The sequence below is a fragment of the Budorcas taxicolor genome, chromosome 11, assembly GCF_023091745.1.
Source record: "Budorcas taxicolor isolate Tak-1 chromosome 11, Takin1.1, whole genome shotgun sequence".
Taxonomy (NCBI): Eukaryota; Metazoa; Chordata; class Mammalia; order Artiodactyla; family Bovidae; genus Budorcas; species Budorcas taxicolor.
This window is the reverse complement of record NC_068920.1, coordinates 28,224,087-28,245,142: the sequence shown is the minus strand read 5'-3', so window position 1 is coordinate 28,245,142 and position 21,056 is coordinate 28,224,087. Positions and strand designations below refer to the sequence as shown.

Below are 21,056 nucleotides of genomic sequence, written 5' to 3'. Positions count from 1 at the left end.
CCAAAGAAGACATACGGATGGCTAACAAACACATGAAAAGATGCTCAACATCACTCATTATTAGAGAAATGCAAATCAAAACCACAATGAGGTACCACTTCACACCAGTCAGAATGTCTGCGATCCAAAAATCTGCAAGCAATAAATGCTGGAGAGGGTGTGGAGAAAAGGGAACCCTCCTACACTGTTGGTGGGAATGCAAACTAGTACAGCCACTTTGGAGAACAGTGTGGAGATTCCTTAAAAAATTGCAAATAGAACTACCTTATGACCCAGCAATCCCACTGCTGGGCATACACACCGAGGAAACCAGAATTGAAAGAGACACATGTACCCCAATGTTCATCGCAGCACTGTTTATAATAGCCAGGACATGGAAACAACCTAGATGTCCATCAGCAGATGAATGGATAAGAAAGCTGTGGTACATATACACAATGGAGTATTACTCAGCTGTTAAAAAGAATACATTTGAATCAGTTCTGATGAGATGGATGAAACTGGAGCCGATTATACAGAGTGAAGTAAGCCAGAAAGAAAAACACCAATACAGTATACTAACACATATATATGGAATTTAGAAAGATGGCAACAACAACCCTGTATGCAAGACAGCAAATAAGACACAGATGTGTATAACGGACTTTTGGACTCAGAGGGAGAGGGAGAGGGTGGGATGATTTGGGAGAATGGCATTGTAACATGTATACTATCATGTAAGAATCGAATCACCAGTCTATGTCCGACGCAGGATATAGCATGCTTGGGGCTGGTGCACGGTGATGACCCAGAGAGATGTTATGGGGAGGGAGGTGGGAGGGGGGTTCATGTTTGGGAACGCATGTACACCCGTGGTGGATTCATGTCAATGTATGGCAAAACCAATACAGTATTGTAAAGTAAAATAAAGTAAAAAAAATAAAAATAAAAATAAACACTGCTGCTGTGAAAAAAAAAAAAAAAAGAAGTGGGGGCCACCTGGGTGCTCCTGAGGCACAGCCAGGCCGAATCCCTGCTTCAAGGAAGCAACAGGCCATGAAGCCAGTCTTCAGAGAACCCCGGTCTTCTAATCCAAGTATGGATTTGCTGGACTCATCCAGGCGGCAAAGAAGAGACATAAATTGAAACTGCCTCAGCGAATGATGATCTACCATGAGGATACATAGAGAGGCCAGCAAGACTGGAAACCCCAACCGTAGCTGCCCAGTTGGATCTCATAGAAAACTGAAAAATACTCTTCCAAGATACAATCAATAGTTTGATTCCCTCAACTTTGGAATCGCCCTTCGAAAGCAGCCATCCAGAGCTCTGTCAGCCTCTTCCTGGTCCTTCTATTTTTGCCACAACTGGTTTATTGACAGCCTCTTCACACTCTACGGCTTCCATTTCCACAGGGCTTTCTTCTCTGCCTCGTGCCTTCTGCTTTCTTCAGTTTTTGCTTCTCTCCACGACTCAGACTCCCAGGGGGAAGAATCTCTGTCCATTACAGATCAGTCCTCTCAGGCGGAGCTGAGAGATACAGACTGTTGGTTGACCTACAGAGGATTGCCTTGGCAGTCACAGCCACCCCTGGTTCAGGGATGCTGAGCAAAAGAAACCCTGGAAAGGCAGCTGTGGACGTGACAAGCTCTCAGAGGGCACCAATAGGACCAACAGAGATCTAGCATGACCTGCCTAGTAAAAGACATTCTCCTAACGTGATTTCAAAGGTCTGGATATGGCGGAGTATGCTTTATTTCACAGGCAAAGTCTACAGGTCTCTTAGTTGGAGCTTACTTGAGACATCTCAGTAACCTCTCAGTGTTGCTCAGATTTCAGTGTGCCTCTAAATCACCTGAAAGGCTTGTTACAGCAGACTGCTGGGCCTGATCCCAGAGTCTGACTCAGTGGCTCTAGATGGGACCCCCAGGAATCTGCATTTCTGAAAAGCTCCCAGGTGGTGCTAAAGCTGCCATTCTCAGGACCACATACTGGGAACCAGTGGTCAAACCAATGGTTTTAAGATTAGGTATCTTAAAAGAAGACAAATTTCTGTTTGGTGCCATCTGTTCTTTTTGTTGTATACAGATATAGGGATCGAAATACTTGAAAAATAAATACCTAAAAATAAGTGTTTTAAATAAATGCTTTAAAAATAACTGTTTTAAATCCATTCGTGTATGGATTTTTAGAGCTGTACTATAGAACTGTGAATTTTCAGTCCTCGATATAACTTTCTAAGCTAAGTATGATAAGGTATGCATGTGCCCTCTGTCACATGGAGACCAGCTGATCTAAACCAGTGGTTCTCAGCTGAGGGCATTTCTGCCACCCAGAGCATACATGAGAATGTCTGGAAGTATTTGAAAATGTCATAACCGGGAGAATGGAGGGGAGCTGCTGGCATCCAGTGAGTAAACACAAGGATGCTGGTAAACACCCTGTAATACAAAGGGAGCCCCTGACAACAAAGAATTATCAGGTCCCAAATGTCAGTAATAGTGCTGAGGCTGAGAAACACTGATCTAAAGGTTATTCAGAAAGTGAGAATCCAGCATGGCCTGGAGGACTGAGTCTCCAGCACGCCCAGGAGTCCTCAAGCGTGGAAAAGCAGAACTACAGAAGCCCATGAACCCCAATAAAGCCCCTCGTATCCAACAAAAGCCCTCAGAACCAAAACCCAAGCAGAAGGAATCCGAGTGAGGCACCAAGAACAGGTGGCAAGGCCCACAGCAGCCCCACAGGGATCAACGGGGCTGGGGGGGCAACAACTCACCTTTGGGCTTTTTTGAGATTTAACTGGGAAGTGAAAGATTTGAGTATACTTCTGAACACATTCAGATCCACAGGGAAAAGGAGGCCAAAATGGTATCCACAGAAAATGTACAGTCCTGTCTTCAGAGACATATATCTCAACAATGCACACACCTAAATCCTTTCTGAAAGTTTTTCTTTCAAAATCCACATACCCTCTTTAAGAGCAGCAGAGTGAAAAAAATCCTAAAGCCATCTGTGGAGACAGCCAATATGGGTTTTAGGAGCTCTGAGCAGAAACATCAAAACAGATATCTTGCACAAAGCTAGGAAAAGAGGCAAAGCAGAAGTACTTCCTTGGGGAAATTTATATAAAATATACCCAAGTCACCTATGACTGTGGATATATAACCAGGTTCTCAGATCAGAGCATTTAGCATGGTGCACTGTAGCAGCCCTCTCAACAGCAATCAGAGCTAAGCCTTCTTGAGGACTTGCTCTATGTCAGTCACTATTTGAAATATTATATATGGAATGTTTCATTTAATTTGCAAAACAAGTCTCAAGGTAGGTTTTATTATTACACCCATTCTATGGATGGGAAAAGTGAAGCACAGACTTCAGTTAAATGACTTACTCATCATTAGCCAGTAGAGACAGTAGTTTTAGGATTCTAACTCAGGCAGATTAATCCCCTAACACTGAGGAAGTTGCTAACAGAGTGGGAAGTATAAAATGTCTGCAAAGATATTTAAAAAGGAAAAGCCATCCCTGAATTTCAGGCTAACTACTCCACAAGCTCTCCAGAATATGAAGATAAGGAGCCCTTCTCTGGTGGATAGAGAAACCGGCTATGCCCGGAGAATAAGAACCAGCCAAAAGGGACACGGCAGGAAGGCTTCCTGAACACACAGCATCACTGACAAAACTTGTTCAGCTCCACCAACAACCCGCACACCATCAGTATAAAGACAGATGCAGAGACTTAACTCTGCATCGAGAGCTCACAAGTGGGAGGACCCTTAAACTCCAAGTGACAAAGTGCTAATAGCCTCCCCTTTGCTTCAAGTGCTTTGTTAACTAGTAACACAGGACAGGGAAGGATTGGACTGACTTCTTGCATCCAGTACTTGTGAAGAAAGAGAAATATTAAATAATGAACCAGGATAACCCACCATGTTCCTCACAAAGACCATTTGGAGGAGTATAAAATGATGGAGGGTTAAGGGCTATTTGAACTTCAAGAGTTTTGTCTAGAGAGGCAAACTGTTGAAAAGGCAACAGCTCCCAGAACTTCAGTTTATTCGGCAATGATGAATTTTGAGGGATAAAAGTTCTGATAAGGAGCGGGATGCCCAGGAGATTTAAATGGAAACAGCCACACAAACAAGCCAAATGCCAAATGCACTACAGCGTTTCTCTGCAGGCTGCTTTTGATTTCCATCAGCACAAGCAGTACCTGTGATTCACTGAACTAAGCTATACAAAAAGTTTCCCCAGACTGCAACATTTTTGCTACTCCAAGGACACAGACAAAGAGCAGAAACTGGCCGGTGGCAACTTAAAAGAAAAAGAGCTGAGATCTTCCAAATACCAAACGGATTTGTCCAAGAACCACAGATGCTTTTCTCCAGGTCTTCCTTTCATTCTCATGCCTATGGGGGATGGTCCAATCATCTTTTGGCTGCTAGTAAGAACTGATTTCAGACAGATGAATTCAGGAAACAGAAAATGCCCCCTGGTAACACCTAACCATTGATGGAGGAGCCTGATGGGCTGCAGTCCATGGGGTCAAAAAGAGTTGGACAGGACTGAGAGACTTCACTTTCACTTTCATGCACTGGAGAAGGAAATGGCAACCCACTCCAGTGTTCTTGCCTGGAGAATCCCAGGGACTGGGGAGTCTGGTGGGCTGCCGTCTATGGGGTCGCACAGAGTCGGACACGACTGAAGCGACTTAGCAGCAGCAGCAGCAGCAACATCTAACCAACCAGCCTGGACCTCACTAGCCATACTGTAGCTCAGATTCCACAGGACTGTTGCTGGGCCCCTTAGGACCAGAAGTCAGGAATCAAACTGCAGAGAAGTGGTCTTATAAGAGACTTTGCAAAACTTTACTAACATTAAGTCTTATTAACTTTCAGAACTCTGATTTTGTTTTGTTTTTCCCTTGCCTGTTTCACACTGAGACCAAGCATGTAACTCTGAAAATGGAAGGGGTCCTACATGCTTGTTTTCTGAGAAGTAAATAAGGAGGTCCCTGAGGACCCTCTTCCCACCTGCCAGTCTTGGAAGGAAAAATAACCACAGGCAACAGGGCACTCAAGGGCAGCACTGAAACGAAAGAAATGCAGGCTGAATGCTGAGCGCTGGAGGGACTCATCTGGGAAGATGGGGCTCCAGGAGAAGCTGCTCAGTGAAGGAGAGCCCACAAGTCCTGGTGACCTGGACATGCCACCTCAGGGGTGGGGAGATACGGAGAGGGTGAGGAAGTAGAAGAGAAGTAAGAACTACTCTACAGGTGCTGGGAGGGAGGGGGGAAGGATCATGCCAGTTAAGAGATGGATGTTAGCTAGAGAATATTCATTGGAAGGACTGATGCTTAAGCTGAAACCCCAATACTTCGGGGTATTCTGATACCCCAGTCTGATGCAAAGAGCTGACTCTTTTGAAAAGACCCTGATGCTGGGAAAGATTGGAGGCAGGAGGAGAGGGGGACAACAGACAATGAGATGGCTGAACGGCATCACCAACTCAATGGACATAAGTCTGAGTAAACTCTGGGAGTTGGCGATGGACAGGGAGGGAGGCCTGGCATGCTGCAGTCCATGGGGATGTGAAGAGTCAGACACAACTAAGTGACTGAACTGAACTGTTAGCTACAGAGGAAAAATCAACTGCCTTCAGAACTGTCCCAGAGAAAAAGCCATGTCTGCTTTCCTTATGATACTAAAATACCTTCTAAGACACCAGACTTATTGGCTTACCTGAGTATTGGCTTAGGGTTCTTCTTAGCTATATTGCACCCACTGAAAGTGAGCCTTATTAGTTGCAAACCTGCTGAACTACCATTAATCAGAGCACTTGAGGACTCAAGAAAGTCTTGAAACCAGGGCAAAGATCAAGGATCTAAATTGTATAACACAGTTTCACACTGAGCTGGGGTTCAGCCAAGAAAAAGTTGTGGCTGACTCGGCAGAAACTAAGTCAGGGTCCACCAAGACCTGGGACTCCAGAACCCCATGTGCCACCCCCATTAAACGCCAGAGCCACAGGGACTCCGTGCCCACAAACACTGCAGGAGACAAAGCATCAGGCAGACCTCAAAGGGCCCTAAACTGCAAGGGAAAGTCTGCCCCAGAAGCAACTGCCTAAGAAACACAAGGACCTAAAAAAAGGGGAGCCAGCCACTCTGCTAAGCAAACCTTTCTAAAGACAATAAAACTAATGAGGTGGGGAAATTATTCTCTATTGAGACTTCCTGAATAACAATCAGGTGAAAAATACATCCTTTAAGAAGTCTGTCAGCCAGCAATTCCACTGCCAGGAATTTATCCAAGAAAAATAAATGTGAGGATATGCACATTTATACGGCAAAATACTGGAAGCAACCTAACTAGCTCATAATTAGTGTTAGCTAACTATGGGCTAATAGAGTGCCAGGCAGAAATTTAAAACATAAATATGTATGTATTATTGTCATGGAAAGTTTTGACCACAAAAAGTAAAATTTTAAAGTACATTACAAAATAGGATTTATGATTCCATTTTTTAAATAGATTATATAGTTTATGTATATTAACATATAAAAATATGGAAAATACTGATTTTTTTCCAATGATTACATGTAAATTGATAGGACTAGTGATGCTTCAGTTTTCCTTTCCTATTTTACAACTTGTTAGTAAAGCAGATAGCATAGATACTTTCAAAATTTTAAAAATAACAGGAAGAAAACTTTTATTTGGCCAAAGCAATGTGCCACTGGTATCCTTCACTTGGCCAGCTGCACCCAGATCAATGTTTCCTACAGGGTCTGGAGAACAGATTCTTGATTCCACACACCACATGCCCCGCTTCAAGAGGCACAGTCCACAAAAGGCCATCGAAGGCTCTGAGAAAGGTTGTTTAATTCAGGTTAACAGAGTATGCCCAACATTTGTGATCCACAAATTTGAAAAAGTTTAAAAGGCTCAGTGATAAAGTAGGATGAGTCTAGACCAAGGCGATCTGAACAGTGAAACATCTGGAAGCAACATTCTCCAAGGATTAAGATTTGCAGGAAGTGAGAATATTTCACCTGAGGACTAAAAGACCAAGAAAAAACATGGTAACTGTCTTCAAATTCCTGACCCACACTCATGTAGGAGGGAGCAAAACTGTCCTATGATGTTCCAGTCAACTACACTAGAATGAATTCAAAGAAGTTATTGAGAAGCAGATTCAAGCCCAAATTAAGAAAGGGCCACAAGATAATGAAGCAAAAGGTGGATACCCAGCTATCAGGGATGCTCCAGAGGCAACTTCTCATAGGCCAGGGTGCTTGGTTAGATGGCTAACAAGAGTCCTCTAGCCCTAAGATCCTCTGGGGCCAGATCTGAACAAACTCCCCAAGGTCAGCTTAAGCTAGTCTGTCCACACCAGACTGTCTCCTGTGCCCCTAAAGCCCAGGATCAGTAGGAATCAACACACATCTGCCTCCTTAGTGGGAACTTGGCACAGTCATCTCAAACCCTTGCCACAGACTGGAGATTCTCTCAGTACAGTTCAGTTGCTCAGTCATGTCTGACTCTTTGCGACCCCATGGACTGCAGTACACCAGGCTTCCCTGTCTTTATCACCAACTCCCGGAGCTTACTCAAACTCATGTCCACTGAGTCGGTGATGCCATCCAACTATCTCATCCTCTGTCGTCCCCTTCTCCTCCCGCCTTCAATCATTCAGTACAGTTCAAGGCATTTGTATCTCCCTGCTTCTACCTCTAACAGCACTTTCTGTGCACTTAGCGTGTCTAAGGGACTAAGAGAGCTGTTGGCCAATGTGCATCAAAAGATAATGTTTTCAGAAAAGAAAAATGCTCTCCCAAAACCAAGGTGAGGGAAAGGAACAGTAGGTGAAAGTGAACATGGTTTTATTCACACACACACGCCCATCCTTCTTTCCTCTTTATTTTACCCCTCTTTTCTCAAAGAGTTGAGGAAAGTGATATTTTGAGTGAGAAAGAGTGTGTGTGTGTATATGTACTGGGGCATAGGAACAAAGATTCAGACAACAATAGGCCCCATATATCCCAATCCAAATCCTTGTATTCTGTTAAAACACAGCAAGCTTTTTATCAAAGGGGAGGATGACCAGAAAGGATAAAAGTTCTATCCTTCAGATTTTAGTTGCATTTTCAATTTAACAACAGATATTAATGGTGTTTCTGATGAAATGAAACATAAAGGTGCTACAGTAACCTTTTACTAAAGCCCCTTTTGTTTTCTGTTTTACAACCCAAAAAAAAAAAAAAAACAGTTCTCCCAATTCACTGCATATGCTGGTTAGATTTCCGGGCTCCTCCTTGTCCACAGTGTCCCCCTTCACAAGACTCCAATACTGCCTTCTCCTCCCTTCCCTCTCCTCTCCGGCAGGGTGGACCTAAACGCCCTTTCCCAGGGTGCCTAAATCCCAGAGGCTGCAAGACAGTATCTTTTTAAGAACAATGAAAAGTTACACCAGGCTGATGTATGTTCAACAGCTTCTTGCCCAAGGTCATTTGACTCATCTAACTCAACTACAAAAGAAACTGGGGCAGACGCAGATGAGAAAAGTAGAAAGTAAACGCAGCTCAGGTAACAAGTTCAAGTTGGCTAGAACTACCTCCTGGAAACACATGCCCAGAGCCAGAGCCTGCCTCCAACCCCCTGCGCAGAGATCAGTGGGAACCCCAGCTCTGACTCGGGGTAAATTCCAAAGCACTCAAATACACAGTCTCTGATTTTGAGTTTCCCAGAAGTTTTGCCAGGACCCTTAGCAACCATGTGCATGCTCTGACACCCACTCCTGACGATCATTGCAATGCTGTTGCCATTTTCTAAAGCTCCATTTTCTAGAGGCATGTAACTTCACCCAGGTGCTTTGAAAATTACCTGTGCACTGAATTGTAAGTGATCCTTAAAAGCTGAGACTCCTAAGAGTTCCACAAAGAGAACTGTTCAAATTACCCAACAACTGGTACAAGAGCTTCCTGCAGAGGGAAGTAAACCTGGGGGCCTAGAACAATGATTTTCCAACAGCATTTCTTCAGGAGCCGCTGTAATCTACAAACATCTCACATGAATTTCATTCTTACAGCTGCTAGGAGAAAAACACAAACACGTGATTTGATGCTATACCACATTTAACTTATTAGCAATCAACCATGAGGGTTGCTGTCAGGATATTCCACTTTTGTGCAGCACTCAGGATAAATGTGGCACCAGGTAAAGAACCCATCTGCCAATGCAGGAGACAGAAGAGACACAAGTTCGATCCCTGGGTCGGGGAGATACCCTGCAGGAGGGCATGGCAACCCACTCCAGTATTCTTGCCTGCAGAATTCCAGACAAAGAAGCCTGGCGGGCTACAGTCCATGGGGTCACAAATAGATACAACTGAGTGATTAAAACTTTCCAAACTTTCAGGATAAAGCGCCCCCATCTCTGTCTATTTGGAAAGCATCCTGAGATTGCAAAAGTTAGCTACTATAAAAACTGTGATATTTGTACTACTTAACAGGTAAATAGGGACAGTCTCTATACTAAGCAGCCGAAACATAATCTAATTGCCCCTCTATTTCTGAGATATGTTCATCAAAACAGCCTCATGAAAAATTAAAAAAAAAAAAAAACAGCCTCATGGAAATCACTGAATGAGTTTATTATTTTGTTAGTTTATTTGGATTTTAAATGATAAATTTGCAAAATGTAAACTCCTAAAATAGCATTATTTTATTGGCTCCATGAAAAAGTATGTGCTTTTAAATGGTACAATTGGGTTTTTTTTAGAATCTGGATAGGTTAGTATCACCTGAAAGTGGCTACAAAACAAAAATTCCAGTATGAATATTTGTCTGAGAAGTGACTACACCATGGGTCATGCTGCTGAATCAAGTTAGGTGTTAGGAGATGAGGGAATTAGGAAAATATTAAACAGACTAGTCATGCAAAGTGAGTATGGCCTCATGTAGAAGAGCAATGCTTTCCATATCAGAGACTGAAGTTTTCATTAATTCATGCTTAGATGGGCCAGATACCTACAAAACTCTTAGGTGAGCTTTATTCTCCTTTTCATGCATTTTTTAAAATAAGCAGGTGTGAGTGGAGCTTATATTTTAATCAAAGACAGCACAGCCATCAAGAAATTTTCAGTTCAGTCGCTCAGTCGTGCCTGACTCTTTGCGATCCCATGAATCACAGCACGCCAGGCCTCCCTGTCCATCACCAACTCCCCAAGTCCACTCAAACTCACGTCCATTGAGTCGGTGATGCCATCCAGCCATCTCATCCTCTGTCGCCCCCTTCTCCTCCTGCCCCCAATCCCTCCCAGCATCAGAGTCTTTTCCAATGAGTCAACTCGTTGCATGAGGTGGCCAAAGACATTTTAATGATATCCAAATAATGTCCTTTTGCTTTTCCTCATTTTTAAAGTTAACTTACAGTTATTCCAATCAAGCCTAAGAGGTTCAAAAGTTATAAATAGCCAAGCGAGAGAAAATACATTAAAGAGCTTCTAGGTAAACTTTTCAGGACTAAATAAGTGAATAGCCAATGAAGTGTTTTCAAGGAACAGGTGGACAAACAACACGGTCAGTTTCATGTCATTTCCTCAACCTGCTCAGTCTAAGAAAGGAAGTCCTGCTTCTGTCCCCATTTAAGAGGGATGTGGTAAAATAAGGGATTGGCAAAGATGATCAAACCCAAATCCCAAAGTGAAACAGGAAAAACGAAGCAGAGACCAGGAATGGGCCTTCCACACCTTCAGAGGCATGGTTCTAGCAAGAGGCGCACATTGCTGTCCCCTAGGTGAGCAACAGCAGAAAGAGGGTGGGAAAAGGGTGTGAGAGACCTTGCTTCCCCCGACAATACCAAATTGCTAGATCATACATCCATTGCTGATAGGACTACACAATGATATAACCATGCTGGAAAATGAAAAACGACAGCTTCTTCTAAAATGAGACAGGCAATTCCTATACAAATCCACAATTACGCTCTCTGGCATTGCAAAGGGAGAAATGGAGACTTATTTTCACACCAAAATCTGTAAACAAACGTTTATATCAGTTTTATTCCTAACAGCCCCAAACTGGAAATAGCCTACAACTCTGTCAGTGGGTGAGCAGTGGGTAAACAAGCCGTGGTACGTCCATACCCCAGACTACTCAGAAACAAGAGCTGAAAAGGTGCAATGGACACACACAACTTGGATCAATGTCCAGGCAATTAAGTAGAAGCAAAAAGAGCCAGTCCCTAAAAGGCACATATATTGTGTGATTATACTTATGGAACACTTCTGAAGTGACAAGATTATGGAGATAGAAGAGAGAGATTCTGGCTACCAGCAGGCAGAGCAATGGCGAGTCTGAGGTTGTGGACCTGAAAGGCAACACGAGGCATCTCTATGGTGATGGAAATGTTCCAAATTTTCCAGTTATCACTGTCAACAACCCACAGTCATGTCCCAGAATTTTGCAAAACAGAGGAGACTGGATAATGGATACAGAGGATCTCTCTCCATTCGCTCAGTCGTGTCCAACTCTTTGAGACCCCATGGACTGTAGCCTACCAGGCTCCTCCCTCCACGGGATTCTCCAGGCAAGAGTACTGGAGTGGGTTGTCGTTTCCTTCTCCAAGGGACCTTCCCGACCCAGGGATCGAACCTGGGTCTCCCGCATTCCAGACAGACGCTTTAACTTCTGAGCCACCACGGAAGCCGATTACTTCCTATAACTGCATGCAAATCTACAGTTACCTAAAACTGCAACATTTAATGTGTAAAAATGAAATTCCACTTTTAAAAGTCCAGGTACTAGAAAAATTGGGTGAAGATGAGCAGATGGGAGGAAAAGGCTGACCATCTAACACAGAATCACTTCCTAATAACATCCTCTAACGGCAAGACAGGAAAGGATCACAGAAAAGGATGACACAGTGCCAGTATGTGGCCTGCAGCAGACCTGCCCAGCCCTTTATTAAAGTACAGGCCAAAGAATGTCCCCTACGAGGACACTCCAAATGGAGAGCCTGTTCTAGCCTGTTCCATGTTCACTTTAACTGTTGCATCCCAGTTCCCCCAACTTTGGTCAGTAGGGTTTCTGGCCATTTAAGTTTGAGAATGACAGTATATTTCATCTCATTCTGAGAAATCTACTATGCACACGAGTGCAAAGTCTCTGAGTCAAAGTCGTGCAGTAAAGACACTGGTTGATCTTTGCTTAATGTTTGATTGCCAAGCTTGTTTGGCCATAAAACACTCTCCCCCTGAATATCCTACCATTTCTGATTTCACCGGACCAGCACACATCTTAAGAACTTCAGGTTTCATCAGTTGCCTTCCATCTTGCTTTAAAGGTAACACAAACAATCGGGCATTGAAATCGTCTGTGCCACTGGGAAAACAGAATGCAGAACCCTTTGGTTCCTTCTGCTTTCTCATTTGTTGATCATGTTCTAGGCAGTGTTAAAACCCATCCCAGTTAATCTACAAAGAAACCATTACAGAGCACCAGACTGGGCTCCCTGCGCTACACAGCAACTTCTCACTTAATACAACATTGTTTAAAAAAGAGTAATATTTCAATTAAAAAATAGAAAAAAAAAGAAACTATTTACAAATAGATACTTTTATAAGGCCTGTTTCATCAGAGAAAGGAACTGAGGCTGAACAATGTTATAAAGTGACTGGGCTATGGTGTGAACCAGGCATGATTCAAGGTCCAAGGCCTTAACCGCTGGGCCCTATGGCCCAGGGGAGGATAAAGTTTACGTGGTGGTCATTAGAAACAGGTGGTAGGAAGAGACCTGTTTAAACAATCCCAATTTTCACCTGATCCCGACCGCAAGAAAAAGAATTAGCTTTGCTGCTGCTGCTGCTGCTGCTGCTAAGTTGCTGCAGTCATATCCGACTCTGTGCGACCCCAGAGACGGCAGCCCACCAGGCTCCCCCGTCCCTGGGATTCTCCAGGCAAGAAGTGGGTTGCCATTTCCTTCTCCAATGCATGAAAGTGAAAAGTGAAAGTGAAGTCGCTCAGTCGTGTCCGACTCCTAGCGACCCCATGAACTCCAGCCTACCAGGCTCCTCCGTCCATGGGATTTTCCAGGCAAGAGTACTGGAGTGGGTTGCCATTGCCTTCTCTGAGAATTGGCTTTAGGCTGGGCCATTTTCCACCCCGTACCCCTTGCTCCCACTGTCCTTAATATGTCTCTAACATGCTAAGCTCTCTGTGGCTTCCAGGCATATTCTGTTTTCTTCGTCTACAACATGCCTCTCCTCTCTTCCCTTAGTAACTCTTGTTCATCCATTGGGTGGTAGCTTACATTTGCTTTCCTTCTGCAAGTCTTCCCTGACCCTCAGGCCTGGGTCAGGGGTTCCTCCCATGTGCTTTCAGTCATCTTGCTCACAACATATCTCAAAGCATTGCCTGTTGAGATGTTTACCTCCCCAACTAGACTCTGAGCTCTGAATCCCATGAAGTCAGAGTCGACATCCATCTTGGACATACCCTGTGTCTGGCTTACACTCAGCAAGTATGGAACCAAGCAATGAATAATGTGTCAATCAACCAAACCCATACAGGGAGCTCTAATCCTTCTAAAGTCCAAATCTTTGTGAAAGTTTGCAACCACTGAACAACAAGCTGAAGGATTGTTTTGGTTTTTTAGTATAATGGTGAAATGGATAAGACAGACCTGGGTTCAACTCCCGACTCTGTCATTCATTGGCAGGATGACCTGAAACAAGTTCCTTTAGCTTTTCCAAATCTCAGTTTCTGCAAATGCACATGTAAGTAGGGCCCAACTCAGAGGGCTACAGCAGGAGCAAATAAAGCAATGCATAATTAAGTGTTCAACAGAACATGTTATATAAATGTTAGTTATCGTGACCATGAGAAGAAGGAAGATGAAAATAAACTATGAAAAATGGAAGCTGGAAATAGCATAAAGTCTCTAAATGTAAAAACAAGGAACCAAGTCACTCTGAGCTTTACAAGAAGGAAGGACACTAAGAGCAGCCGGGCACTAGGGAAAGAAATGAGAAATAAAAATCTGAAATGCCGAGTCAAGCCAATTCACGTATGCCCTATTTTATTGGACTCACAGCCAAAAGAAAGTCAGAAGTACAAATTATAAGGGGATTCCCCCAATGTTTTAAGTAATTGAATTTCTCTAAATTCAGAAAATCAACAACTTAAGGTGAATTCGTAGACCATCTTGCTCACACCTGAAGCTTGTCAAACCCTGAAAATTTCAATTAACAATTCTTGCCCCTGCAAGTAAGGAATAGCTAAAACAAGCTTACCCTAAGCTGCTAGAAACTACTTAGATTCCAGATTTGGGGAGATAAATGTTTAAATTTGAATACATTTGTAATTTGATTACATCCTTAATCAACTCCAGCTAATGTTATGATGAATTCCCCCGCTCCCACCTCAAAAAAAATCTTAACAGTAAGTACAAATCAACTAATTTTTAAGGGTGCTAAATTATTTGATGTTTAAACTTGTTTTTGCAAATTTTACTCATGACATGGGTTTCTTATGCTGATGAACAGTGTCCACATCAACAAGTACCACATACTATGTTGGATGGTTGCAGGAAACACTACTTGATATTTAAATTGTAAAAAGGTGAACCCATCTTGTGAAGTAAACATGTAAAACAAGTGGCAGGAACAAAATTTCTTCTCTCTACCCTACCACTGCCAAGACATATCTGTACCCTTTGGCAGAACAATATTAAGTAAAGCACACCTTAAGGAAATTTACTCTATCAAAACTGAAGCAGAATGATGATACCAATCACTTCTGCTGTTGATAACCATAATTATACAGTCTGGGTAAACACGTTTCGTTGCAGGGCAAAAGTCACTCCATCAAGTTTTTCCACTTAAATTTCTCTGCCATCCTGACTTGTACACAGAGAAATAGAAGTCATCCATCAATACACAGCATAATCCTTCCATCCACAGGAGAAGGCAGTCAGATGTTTTAAAGAGATTCTTAAGACAGCTGCTATGAGAACGATATTTCAAATTCTGTGGCAACTTCAACTGAAGAAACTGAATATTAAAAATATTATTTTAATGACACATGCTTGAGGTTTTAAAATACTCCAGAAGGGGGAAGGGGGTAAAACTGGCAGGAGATAAAACAATATTCTTGAAATACTGAAAACTGTTGAAGGTGGATGAAAAGGATACAAAGTTCAATATACTATTCTCTACTTTTGCATATGTTTGACAATTTCTAATGATAAAAAGATAAATAAGAGTAAACAGACTAGTCTCTCTAACAAAAACACAAGCAAGGTGTATTTACCTAAGCTTAAGGTTTGCCACAATTTCAACACAGAAACCATTAAAACATCACAGAAGACTTTTCACCTCCCTAAAGGTACAACTCAGGAGCTGACAACTCCCTAACAATCCTGTGTTCAATGGGCTGATCCCTCAAGTCCCCAGGCAACTCCTCTCCCAGGTTGGAGGGAGCCCCCCAAGTTCCATCAGCACCAGCAGACATACTAAATACCTAAGACACTGGACTGGTGGTACTCACATATTGGCTGAGGGTTCATCTTAGCTACATTTCATCCAATGGAAGTGCCATGGGCCTTAGCAGTTGCAAATCTGCTCAACTACCATTTATCAGAGCCCTCAAGGACTCAAAGAAAGCACTGAAGCCAGGGCAAAGATCAAGCTGGTACTCTGCTCCCCAAACCAATGGATGCGGATATTGGATGGATACGGATATAACATTTGAGAAAATTTAATAGTTAAACTGACATGAGATGAATTTTTCTTTAACTCCTTCAAAGTCCTCACAAACAGGATCAGATACTCAGCCACCACAAAAGTAAAAAGCAAGCTCCCTTTAACATCCAACTTTCAACAAACAACCTGAAAATGGTCTCTAGGAAACGACCAAGAGAAGGGTGACTTACAACTTTAAGAAAGACAGTATATTTTAAAACTTCAGTCCCTAAAATTTAACTTTCAGTGGGCAAATATTCCAGCTTACCTAGGAGAAAATGGGCATCAGAATGTTTGAACAAAATATAAAACACAGAACAAGCACTGCATGAAAATCAGGCAATCAAAACAATAGAGGGAAAAGCATTTTCACTTCCAGACTTTAAAAAAGTTAATACTTACCAACACTCTGTTTTCAACTTTGTCTCCCTTCACTTCCAGCTTTACTTTCTTCTTCAATGCAATCTTTATCTTTCTGCCAAGAACATCCTTTATGCTTTCTGAAAGAAAGGAATAGCTTCATTAGATTCTTTTATTAATAAGAGAAAAGCATTGGCGAGGATAGAGCATTTGAAGGAGCATTTTCAGTTGTTTTATTTTTCTTTCTTTTTTGCTTATTTTCACAAGTTTGATACTAATCAATCACCAAGTATTTAATGAACGCTTACTTTGTGCCTTGGACTGTGTGCTCCGATGCTGAGGCAAATATAAAAGCATATGATATGATACCAGTCCATGCAAGCAAGCCATGACATAATCTTGCTGGGCAGACGATACCCACACACCAGGGAGAAAAAGAAGAGCAATGGCAGGTAGTAGCATAGAGCACTATACTGTGAGTAGACCGTAAGCACAAGAATTCATTGACTCTTTTGCCTGGTTATCCGCAGCCCCCAGCTTGAAAAGCTGAATGCTAGCAGGACCTCCCATGAGTACCCCCAAACTGAACAGGCCCCAAGTCCTTGTCAGTTTGATTTGATTTTCCCTGCTCCTCTTCTGGCCCTTCATGAAGCTAGAAATCTTCTTTATCTCCAACTTCGTTCTCTCAGGGGCTTCCCAGGTGGTGCAGTGGTAAAGAATCCGCCTGCCAATGCAGGAGACACAAGCGACATGGGTTCAATTCCTAGGTCAGGAATATCACGACTGAGCATGCACACCGTTCTCTCAGGGAGCCAGTCACCTATTCTCCCAGGACCACCTCCAAAACAGTTCCTGAGCACAGCTCTGCACTCTGTATTCAGGGCCTCAGCATCTCTCACCGAGACTAGCCCAACACCTCTAACCGATCAGCCCCCAGAACCAAAGTGGCCCTTCCAAAGCCACAGATCTAATCTTGTCCCTTGTGCTGTGTGACTATGACTCACAGTCATTTTTGGGTGAATCCAAACCTTCCAGCATGCCACGAAAGACCCTTCACGTTTTTCCAGCTTAACTTCTCAGCACACACTTTCCCTTTTCTCCTCCTGGTTAGAGTCTGAAAAGCACAGCAAATTTCTTTATAACCCCATCACTGAGCTGTCTATTATAATGATTTTTATTTATTCATACATTCAACAAACATACCTAGTGTGTCAACTACTCTGCTAAGTGCTGGACTAGAGATGACCCCTGCCTTCCACAGGTGCTTACAATCTAGTGGAGGGCAGGGATCGATGTCACTAGACGAATGTGTGCCCACTACCATGAGATCGTGGACAAGACGACACACAACGGTTTCAGGGAGTAGGGGACCCCTGACCTGAATCTTGAAGAAGTAGGAAACAGACCACTGGTTTCCAAAGCAGTGTCCAACACAACCCACTGGGGTGCAGGAAGAAAACAGTAGCATTTTTACTTCTACTTGCACTGTGTTTCACTGTTATGTTCTAGATTACACACACTCAGTGAAATATGCATGCAACTTAACAAGTGTATTCATGTATTTATTAAGGGATGGTCAAAATATTCTTCTTAGAAACCCATCACAATGAGTTTAAGAGCCACTCAGATGAGAAGCGTGAAGGAGGGGAGGACGGGACATTGTCAGCAGAGAGAAGAGCATGAGAAGACGAGAAAGTACAGTTTGTCCAGGGAACAGCAATGAGGTGGAATGTAGGAAGGGGAGGGAACAAGTGGAGGACCTCACTGCCTGGGGAGCTCCCTAGGCAGCTCCTATCTTATCAGCACTCAAAACGGGTACAGGCTACCCGTCTCTCCCCTACAAAAGAACTGTGGGAAATGAGCACGTGAAATTGACTTAAAATATACGCAAAGAAAAAGACAGGAAAAGTTATACAGCCATAGGTCAAAAATAGCTATCTTGGAGTGGTAACATGAGTGACATATATTCTCATTCTTCTCTGAATCTTTTCAATAAAAAGCCTGTATTACTTTAATAATCAGAAAGATAGACATTTTTTTAATGTTTTGGGGAATTAGCTTAAGGAAATATATTGAGTTTTTCATAGGGTTGCCATTTTGAATTGATGAGAAGAGAACCCCCACTGAAATAAGAGACCAAAGCAGACACAGGAATTTCCCCTCACCCAGGCTAATTAGGCCACTTAAAAGCCCAGAAGAATACTGGGCCTACCACAAAAACCTGTGTCCCTTGTTTGAGAGACATGTAAGATGGGCAGAGCTCGATAAACACAAAACCTCCATCTCTAGATAGAGGTTAATTTCAACTTTTGAAATATACAAAGAATTCATTTTGTGGACCATCGATAGAAAACCGTCCTATCCTTCATCACCCTTTATCTTGCGTCTAATTACCTAAACCTAAAGTTTAACTGCAGCTTGCCTGGTGACTCAGAGGTAAAGAATCCACCTGTAATGCAAGAGACTGGAGCTCAATATCTGGGCCCAGAAGATCCCCTGGAGAAGGAAATGGCAACCGACTACAGTATTCTTGCCTAGAAGATCCCATGAACAGAGGAGCCTAGCAGGCTACAGTCCATGGGGCCGCAAAGAGTCAGACACGACTGAGCGACTAAACAGCAATAACGAAGTTTAATTACCTAAACTTTTCATCACCAGGCTCAAGGATACCCAATTTTTTTAAAAAAGTATCTGCCACCTGCTTTAGTTAGTTAGTTAAGTTAGTTAAGTCGCTTGGTCAGTCGTGGCGACCCCGTGGACTATAGCCCACCAGGCTCCTCCGTCCATGGGATTCTCCAGGCAAGAATACTGGAGTGGGTTACCATTTCCTTCTCCAGGGGATCTTCCCGACCCAGGGATCAAACCCAGGTCTCCCGCATTGTAGGCAGATGCTTTAACCTCTGAGCCACCAGGGAAGCATCCTTATCCCCTGGCCAGTGATGCAAACCCTCCCCTAAATTCTCTTTCCCAGGACCTCTGGAGGCATCTTCAGAGGTGCTGGGCATGTGTTTCCTCTTCTGGGTAGGGTTTTGGTAAGATCTCCTGCTCCCAGAACTGGATGCTCATTCCCAGTGGACTTTACAGGATTGAGGAAGGGGAGGGGAAGAGGCCTTTATATCCTAAATATAGTCAAGACTTTGGCTTTTTTTTAATTCAACAAAACCAGAAGCTTCCATCTTCCATATTAGCCTAGCAACAGCTTCTTTACATCAACTTTCACCTGCTTGAGTTAACAGTCGCTAATGGAAGAACACACACAAACTCCTCCAAAGTAATACCTCTAAGGGGTGAAAGAGAGGGGCAGATTCCTCAAATGCAGATGCATGGGTGGTTATAACTCTTGTCAGCAGCCATTAACCATCATCTTTTTGAGTTTAGGCTGTGTAGGATGATACAGCAAGGAAACAGGTCACTGGGGCTCAAAACACACGCACACAACACATACCTTGTTACAACACAACATGCTGCACACACACAAACACACACGCAGGCACACACGAGCTTTACCCCTGGGTTTTCAGAACACTCTTACCCCCAAACCTCATTTTAAGCTCTGCCATGTTAACCCTCTCTCTACATAATTAAGTTAAACGCAGGACAAAATATTCATACACACACACCCCCCACCAAAACCCTCAAGGGACTCAAACAATGGGTCACCTTGCACAGGGTACCACATACAGGTTCCCTAAGAGATCCGGGATGGGGAGAATTGGCAGGTTAATCATTACTGAAGTAAGGCTTTTATCATTAACCCTCAGTTTCCTGGCGCAAGTTTGCGTCAGTCCTGTAACCCTTTCGCTCCCACTTCGCGATGCGAAACCACGCCTTGCCAGGCTCAGTCATTACATCCGACCAGTGCCCCCTCCCCCAAGCCCTACGTCACAAGGGCACCTCTGGCCGAGAGTTTTCTGGGGACCTGGGGGTGGGATGTGGAGCTCCTGGCACGTGCCGGAGGCGACCTACTGTGCGCTCGCCAGCCGTTCGTGTCCTGGGCTTTCCGGCACTTCCCGAGTTGGGGACGCGGGACCGGCCACTGTAGTGGATTCTCCTGGCTTGCAGGAAGCCCCAGACCCAGGCAGCCCGCCCCCTTCTTCCACCAACCTGGACCCCCGGTCACCGCGGGAGGAGGCGCTGGGGGCCACCAGCATAGCCGCGCCGGGCGCTCCCGGGTCTCCCGATTCCTCCCCAAGCCGGCCCTCTCGGGACTCAGCTTTTCTAGCGGTGGGACAGGAGCAAACTTGCCGGCGCCCCCCAGCGACCCTGCCCGACACCCCTCCGACCCCAGGGGCGCGGGGACGTGCGGCAGGAGAGAGGTCGGATGGGAGGTGGAGGCGAGGGGGCCGCAGAGGCAGAAAGAAAATCAACCACCGCGCGACTCTTACCTATCAACTCCCCGGGCACCTCGGAGCTCTCCTCGGCCATGGCCCTCTAGGTGCTGGGAATGTTGCAGGTCCAACTCTGATTTACGGCCCCCACCCTCCCCCGACTCTCTCAGTTTCCTAGAGGCAGATGCAGCTCGCAAACGGGAGAAGGTGTGAAAGGGGGGACGCAGACAGAATTTGGCCGCGTCCCCCGCTCCACCAAAAAAAAAAAAAAGAGTTGCAAATCCGAGATGGGTTTGCGGCTGCTGCTACATGACGCCTTCTTGCAGTTCCCGGCGGCGGAAAGGAGACCCGGCGGGCTTGGGAGCGGGGTGCGCGGGCGGCTGCGGGGCTGGCTCCGGCTCGCGGCTCCCGGCTCCGGCCGCTGGCAGTTCCCGCCCGCTCCCGGCGCCGCACCTACGGCCCTAGGTGAAGGCGGAAGGCGTGGGGAGAGGCGGGGAGAGCGGCGCGGGGCCGGGGGCCAGGGTGTCCTCGCGCTCCAGCCGGGCTCCAGTGGGGCGGGGGCAGCTCCGGCGCGGCTCCTCCTCCCTCCTTTGCCTCCTCCTCCTTCTCCTCCTCCAGCGTTTCCTCCTCACCTCGCGAGACCCG

The 21,056-nt window shown here is 44.5% G+C and overlaps 1 protein-coding gene across 1 annotated transcript in view; it reads right to left on the bottom strand.

Moving 5' to 3' along the window:
- Window positions 1-20,508, bottom strand: part of CARMIL1 (capping protein regulator and myosin 1 linker 1) — a 308,343-nt gene extending 287,835 nt beyond the window's left edge. The window contains exons 1-2 of the mRNA XM_052648705.1: window positions 20,469-20,508; window positions 16,126-16,223 (exon numbers count right to left, since the gene is read on the bottom strand). Of these exons, the coding sequence (XP_052504665.1) occupies window positions 16,126-16,223; window positions 20,469-20,508 (138 nt within the window). The remainder of the gene's footprint in view (window positions 1-16,125; window positions 16,224-20,468) is intronic.
- Window positions 20,509-21,056: the final 548 nt, after the last annotated feature.